Below are 7888 nucleotides of genomic sequence, written 5' to 3'. Positions count from 1 at the left end.
TATTTTTCTTCTCTTACAGGATGGGTTGGGGGCAGATATATAGCTTTATAGAATGCTGTATATCAGCCCTGAAAGGTGATGGCCGTAACTTATATCGGCCAAAACTGATGACAGGTTCCCTTTGACATGTTTATTCATCCTGTGATTTCTATAAATCTATGACGGTTCCTTCTAGTTTTAATGTTAAGTATATAAAGACTTAAGGCCCTCTACACACATATATATATATATATATATATTTACCCCTCCACCAAAAAATACAATACTCCTTTGTCACACTAGCTCTCAACCCTTGCTGTGATGTAATAGGGCATGAATGATGCACTGATTTGTCAGCGTATCACACAATGGTCCTTCCCTTCTTCATTGCTTACATGTAGGAGGCATTAATGATGCATTACTGCATCAGTCGCTCAGTGTGATGCAGAAGGGCACAAATAATGCACTGCTGCATCATTGTCATAAACGGTACTTTACTGTGATGTAGCATGGTACACAGGACACACTTCTGATTCACAGACGTTTCAGGCTGTGTGCACACGATGCAGATTTGCAGCGGATCCGCAGCGGATTTTACCGCGCAGAAACGTTGCATACCCGCATTGTGATGTACAGTAGCCTTAAAATCAATGAAAAAAAAAAACGCTGTGCAGACGCTGCGGATTTTTCCGCGCAGTTTTTCTGCGGTACAAAATCCGCAGCATGTTACTTTTGTGCGGTTTTCCATCTCCCCCTGTCACCAAATCCGCAGGGGGAAACCGTAGTGGAAAACCGCAAGAAAACCGCATGAAAAATGGAAGAAATCCGCAGGAAAAATGCAGGTCATTTGACCTGCGGATTTCTTCCATTCTGCGCGGAAAAATCCGCAGGGCCAAAAATTACATCTGGACTCAGCCTCAAAGTCTGTCCCTGATTGTCATGTAGCAGAGCATGCACTACTCCATCACAGTGATTCAGTGAATAAGAGCATAGGTCCATGAAAAGAAAATTAGCTCCACATACCAGCATGGAGGGCAGTCATCCTGAGCAATGAGACCAGCTCCACATACCAGCGTGGAGGGCAGTCATCCTGAGCAATGAGACCAGTCAAGTCAGCTCCAGGGCCACCAACACAAAGGCTATGGATGGTGTGCTATGGAGGCAAGCTTTTTTTTTTAAACAGCAAAGTATTTGTAAATAATACTTTTTTTGACAAGATTTAAATCTTGGGACAACCCCTTTAAGCCATTATCCAAGCAATTCAAACTAAAAAAAAAAAAGGATTTATTTTCTTTACAAATTTAGATACAATGGCAAAACAAACAAGAAAAAAAATTAATATATAATTTATATGGTTTCCATTTTGCAATCAACACAGCAATACTAAGCACTGGTACCAAAGGCAGCCAAGACCTTGTTTTTTTCTGGGTGATCTAGTTGGTTTTTGATGCTTGTTATAAGAGGGAAAATACTGACAATCATCTACCATAAATAAACTTCTGGGACTTCATAAGGAACAGATGAGTCCTTTGAAGAAGGCTCTTCATCTGAACATGGCTGTTCTCAGAGATCATTGTCCCTTCTCAACAAAATGACACATGCAGGACAGCTGGCAGCAAAGATGGCACAGGGGCATGGAATGCTGAATTCTGAAGGCATCGGACAGCTCAGAGCCTTCCCCTTAAGAACATGTAGGATGATGCAGTTGTCTGTCAGCTTTCATCAATTTTCACCAAGGCTGCCCAGCAATTCTTTGCCACAGATGCAATTTTAGCTAAAAACAAAATACATAATATACCCAATCTTTTATTCCCCAACTTTAAAGCCTTAAACAGAAAATGCAAAAGAAATACAAATATTCTTGATATCTCAGTAGCATAACATGCAGGTTCAGGAACATTCTCAGTGCGGATATCCATAATATACGGCCATCTTTTCCTGAGAGCCTGCATGAGTTTAGCAGAAGATTTGTGTACATTGCAAGTGGACTTTCTGCTCCGATCATTGGGCCATAATTATGTTAGACATTCTCTGTATACAAAATTAGACGTTTGGATTTCATTATTCATTTAGGATTGTTCTCGTTAGCCTCATTCAATAGCTTCATACAGATCTTCCATCAAGGTAATGAGCAAACAGAAGTAATGCATGGATATTAGGCGCCAGCTCCACATAAGTACAGGGAATATTTATATGGTGATTGGCAATAGATTTGCTTCTTTAAACTGTGTGGCCATGATACAACCTTTAAAAAAACATTTTAACAATCTGGTTTGTGAAGTTTCTCAATTTATGGACTTGGGAAAAGGAACACACATTAACGGGACTTCTCCAATCATAAATTCTTCATACTTAGGCTTAAGAAAATATCGCATAAGACCAGTCCATTCATAGCATCAGATCCTTCCTTTCCACTCAAGTCTAATGAATTTGATAGTTTGCTCCTATGATGTGACGACTCCAAAAGCTACTTCCAAAAATCACCTTCCTATATTAGTAGTAGATGATGACATGGACGTTCCCTTAATTATAATCCTCAATATAAATGGTTTTATAGACAGAGCTTTGTATCATTGTTTATTATGTCTGAAAATAGTTATCGGATCTCATTCAAGACCTTTTTCTACAGTAAACAATTCCAACTTATGGGTTTTTTTTATTAAATTTGGTGAAAGGCAGGGAGGGCTGTAAAGGAAGTCATTTAAAATAAAGACAAGAGCAGGTGGTCAATCAGAATGAGAGTACATCGGTTATCTGGTGTCCTGTTTGTTGTAGCATAGTAAAAAGACCAAGGTGGTTAGTGTCACTTCTCCAATGTCAGTACAAATGGGAGCCACACTGTCCTCAAGCTCTAGCTGAGAAGCTGGCGGATCTCCTTGTGCATGTGACACAGGAAATCTACATAGGAAGCTCCTCCATTTATGTTCTTGTCTTCTACCAACAGGTGTTTGAAAAACATCTCAAGCTTGTCATCCTGCTTGATGATCAGCAACTGGAAAAGGAAATAGGGAAAAATACATGTTACCATGATTAAATGTGGTCAGACGCGAGGGGGAGGTTTAAAGGGAAGGTGCCACAATTTTTATTCTATATCAATTATTTTTTAATACATTATGTGGGACCATTATCATGTATGGGACACTATATGGGGCGCATTGTTTACTGGCGTCACCGCTCATCACAGACGCCAGGTCATGCAGAGCACAGCACAGCTTCATTCTCTGAATGAGGCGCCATAGCCTTCGGACGTCGACTTTGTGGGTCTTCGTGGGAACGGCATGGGCTGCATCAGACCAGAGTGGGAACAACTTTTTGTTTTCTAATAAGTTGGTGAACGAGGGACAGTGTCTTGTCTTTATTTCTCTCTTTATGTTTTACTTGTATCCATTTCTGGACTGTGGCAGATTCCCTGGACTACAGCGGAGCTGTATGGCTTTTTATTTCGCCAGAAATAAATTGATGAACCAGGAAAAGTGTCAGGTAGTGTTTTCAAATAAAATTTATTTTTCTGTGTTTTTTTTCATTACTAGGATAATAATGGGTATGTCTGACAAATCACTGCTGTCATCAACCCCAACTACCATTACCCTGACTGCCACAGTTCCAGAGAAATGGGGAAAAGCTGGAGAAAGAGCCAGAATAGGAAGCTCTAATCTAATGCTTCACCTCTGGGGCGTCTGTGGGCTGGTATTTTTAGGCTGGGAAGGGACAAATAACCACGAACCTTCACAGCCTGATAATATCAGCTTACAGCGGTGGTCTACTTTACCTTTGCTGGTTATGAAAAATGGGGGGGGGGTTGCTCTTATTTTCCAAATATGTATTAGGTAAAACAAGGCTAAACATCCCGAAGTGCCACATGCACGGTGCAAGCTTATTAGATATTTATCTATTCTATGTGGGGCCATTATACTGTGTAACACTATGTGGGGTCCATTGTACTATATGGAGGACTATGGGGAAACTAGGGTATTGAATAGGACAAAAATTACTTTGTAATGACTGCAAAGTTATTAAATATGCTCTTCCATAATCGCGCTGAATAGTTTTTTGGGGACGCAATTAACTGTAGTGGACTGAGCGGGGTCACACATTTCACCATTGCTCCTTTAGCAGTAGACTGAGTGGTGTCACACAATACACCACTGCTCCCATTGATGTGGACAGAGCGGGGGACACATTCAATCTCTACCCTTCCAAAACAAAATTCAGTAATGTCAACTTCTATGGGAACAGTGGTGTACTGTGTGACTCCTCTCCATCCACTTCTGTGGGAGCAATGGTATAATGCGTGACCCTGCTTGCCCACTTATATGGGAGCAGTGTTGTAAGACATGACCCAACTCCGTTTACTTCCATGGGAGCAGTGATGCACTGCGCAACCCTGCTCTGCCCACGGCTAAAGGCGCAGTGGTGGATAGAGCGGTGTCACACAATACACCACTGTTCCCATTGAAGTGGACGGAGCAGGGTCACACAATTCCTTCCCCTCCCAAGAAAAATAAAAATACAGTTCCATCCACTTCTATGGGAGCAGTGGTGTACTGCGTGACCCAGCTTTTTGTCCACTTCTATGGGAGCAGGGGTGTAAGGCGTGACCCAGCTACGTCCACTTTTATGGGAGCAGGGGTGTAATGTGTTACCCCGCTCTGTAAACTTTTATGGGAGCAGTTGTGTAAAGCTTGATCCCACGCAGTCCATTTCTACGGGATCAGTGGTTTAATGTGTTGCCCTGCTCCGTCCATTTCTGGTCAACGCCCACATCTAAGTATCACTTTGCAGTCACCAACAAAATGGCTCCTCACTGTGATCCTACACTTCATCCTCTCCGATCTTTTTGAAATATCCAGAAGGGGAGGAGAGGGGCGACGTCACACACGTGAGCAGACCCCACCCACATTTACTGCAGTCGTAATGTGAGCTAGATGTACACTAGCTTTTCATGGAAAATTTCAGCAGCTGCTCCCCCTAGTGTTTAAAAGTGGAAAATATCAAAACTTTTTAAATTTTTGATATTTTACTTAATTAAAAACAAAACAAATTTAAACATAAATACTTAATATTTTTTCAATTGTTGAATTCTTTTATAGCACCTTCCCTGAAAATAAAGTAGTTGTTTTCTCACCTTCATGTATCGCGGTCTCTGTGCTCTGAACATGGTGACAATTGCATGCATTTTATTTGAGACAGGATTATCCAGGACTGGTAGAGAACTCTGCAGACATAGAAATCAGAGAAAATGATTTTATGTATGTCATAATTATAACTAGACTTTAAAGGGCTTGCCTTAAAATAAGTCATGAATATCAGACTGGTAGTGGTCTGAAAACCCAACAACCCCACTGATCAGATAGTATTAGCGCCAGTCAGATGTAACTGCTTCACCACCTTGGGATTTTCCATTTTTGCTTCCCTTCTTCCCGGAGCCAGAACTTTTTTTTATTTTTCCCGTCAACATAGCTATGTGAGTGCTTGTTTTTTGAGGGACAAGTTGTACTTTTGAACACCATCATCGATTTTACCATATTGTATACTGTAAAAAGGGGAAAAAAAAACTCCAAGTGTGGCAAAATTGCAAAAAAAATAGTGCAATTCCCCATTTTTTTTTTAAACTGTCCACTAAACCTGACCTGCCATTATAGTTCTCCAGGTCAGTGCGAGTACGCAGATACCAAACATGTATAGGTCCTTTTTTATTGAAGGGTGAAGTGGTTTAAGTGGTTAAGTGCTTTGTGACCAAAAAACACAAATTTTAGTGTTTTTCTTTCTTGTTACAGTTTACCGATCGGATTGTTTTTATATATTCAGAGACGGCGACTCAAAAACAAAAGCAGAGATACCAAATGTGTATTTTTTTATTGTTTTATTTTGAATGGGGAGAAAGGGAGGTATTTGAACTTTTATATGCCAACTTATTGGCAACCTGCAATCGTGTGACAGAGGCACTAATGGGTGGAGTAAGTGACACTTCCAGCCCATGGCATGTCAAATGCCGCTGTCTTGATAGCAGCGTTTAACATGTTAACAGAAGCAGGTGGATCCCGATTCCACCCATGGCTGCTATGGACACATGACAGCTGTCAAACCTGAAAAGATGTGGGCTCAACGTCAGAGTCTGCATCAAAGAGGGGAGGAGACCCATGAAATACCTGTATGTCATCGGTCGTAAAAGGAAAAAAAAAAAAAAAAAAAAAAAAAGAGACATCAGCTGTGCTACTCTGCAAGATGCAGCTCTCAGCAGTGGTCGTTACACACTGAGCATATCTGCGCTATTCAGCTCCTTTTAATGTTTACATCCATCTTTCAGAGGAGCAAATAATAGCTGATGGGGGTCTGACAGAAGGCATCACCACCAATCTGCCTCATATGGAGACAGACAACTCTGCCACCATAGTATGTGTCTATGGAAAAGGTTACAAAAAAAAGTCAGTGTATAGGAAAAATACTAAAATGAAAATCTCAACTTTTTACACACATTGTATTGTATAACATACACACACTGATTTTTTTTATCTTCACATACAGAAGCACTTCTTGTGCATCTTTCTGCTATGTTGTGCTGCTTGTAAATTCATTATTTTATGGTGTGTAGTTAACCATACTCCTATGAAAGTGCTGAAAACACATTGGGGCAAATTTATTAGACTCTTTATGCTGTAAATTCATACAATTATTTATACAGTGGGGGAAGTAAGCATTTGATCCCTTGCTGATTTGGTAAGTTTGCCCACTGACAAAGACATGAACAGTCTATAATTTTAAGGGTCGGTTAATTTTAACATTGAGAGAGAGAATATCAAAAATAAAATCCAGAAAAATCACATTGTATAAATTATATAAATGTATTTGCATTGTGCAGTGAGTAATAAGTATTTGATCCCTCTGGCAAACAAGACTTTATGTTTGGTGGCAAAACCCTTGTTGGCAAGCACAGCAGTCACATGATTTTTGTAGTTGATGAAGAGGTTTGCACACATGTCGGGAGGAATTTTGGTCCACTCGTCTTTGCAGATCATCTCTAAATCATTAAGATTTTGAGTCTGTCGCTTGGCAACTCAGAGCTTCAACTCCCTCCATAAGTTTTCTATGGGATTACAGTCTGGAGACTGGCTAGGCCACTCCATGACCTTAATGGGCTTCTTTTTCAGCCACTCCTTTGTTGCCTTGGCATTGTCTTGCTGGAAAACCCAGCCACGACCCATGTTTAATGTCCTGGCTGAGGGAAGGAGGATGTTTTGCTGCAATATGGTGCATCGTTAAAGAGAATTACACACTAAATACATTTATCATCGATCCACAGAATAGGTGATAAATATATAACTGCAAGGGTCTTACAGCAGTGACTCTCAAAGATCCCAAAAATGGGCATCTAAAGATTCCTGTATGAATGAGGAGGTCGTGTGCAAGCCTGATCACGGCTCCATTCACTTCTATGTGATGAACAGCTCAACAGTGATCCACATTACCATTTAAGTGAAAGGAGCAATGGTCACTTCTAAGACACATCGGTCCATTCACACTGATAACTCGCAGAATGTCAGCCCCTCCCCACGTAATAAAGCCTCAGCATAAAGGGGGGTTCCCCATGGACATACAGGCCGTACTTTAGGACAAAGATTATTTGTTTTATGGTGTTTTTCTCCTCAGTAAAAGGTTATTAAAATGACAAGGTTAATTTTATCTGAGGTAATTAAACTGGCTTGGTCGGGTTTAAAATGACTTGTTTGGTGCCGTTTCTACGGGTTTTGATTGGTGGATTCATTTTAAGAAGTTATTTGATTGGTGATCTCTTTTTAGCGGTTTTGTGGTTAATATATAAAGCCCTGTGTGGGCAGTTTTTTCCTCACTCAGCGTTTTCTATGAAGAAAAGAAGATTCCCCTCCCTCCCCATTTAAATTAAATGTCGTGA

The 7888-nt window shown here is 40.5% G+C and overlaps 1 protein-coding gene across 4 annotated transcripts in view; it reads right to left on the bottom strand.

The window, feature by feature from the left end:
* Positions 1 to 1246: 1246 nt before the first annotated feature.
* The window catches only part of SEC24C (SEC24 homolog C, COPII coat complex component), a 110808-nt gene continuing 104166 nt past the window's right edge, over positions 1247 to 7888 (bottom strand). For all 4 annotated transcript variants that reach the window (XM_073560042.1, XM_073560043.1, XM_073560044.1 and 1 more), the window contains 2 exons: positions 5105 to 5194; positions 1247 to 2971 (listed from right to left, as the gene is read on the bottom strand). In XM_073560042.1, the coding sequence (XP_073416143.1) occupies positions 2831 to 2971; positions 5105 to 5194 (231 nt within the window). In that variant the 3' untranslated portion in view covers positions 1247 to 2830. The remainder of the gene's footprint in view (positions 2972 to 5104; positions 5195 to 7888) is intronic.

The sequence above is a fragment of the Dendrobates tinctorius genome, unplaced genomic scaffold (assembly GCF_039654945.1).
Source record: "Dendrobates tinctorius isolate UK_male_01 unplaced genomic scaffold, ASM3965494v1 ptg000292l, whole genome shotgun sequence".
In the NCBI taxonomy this organism is placed as follows: Eukaryota; Metazoa; Chordata; class Amphibia; order Anura; family Dendrobatidae; genus Dendrobates; species Dendrobates tinctorius.
This window is presented reverse-complemented; position numbering and strand designations above follow the sequence as displayed.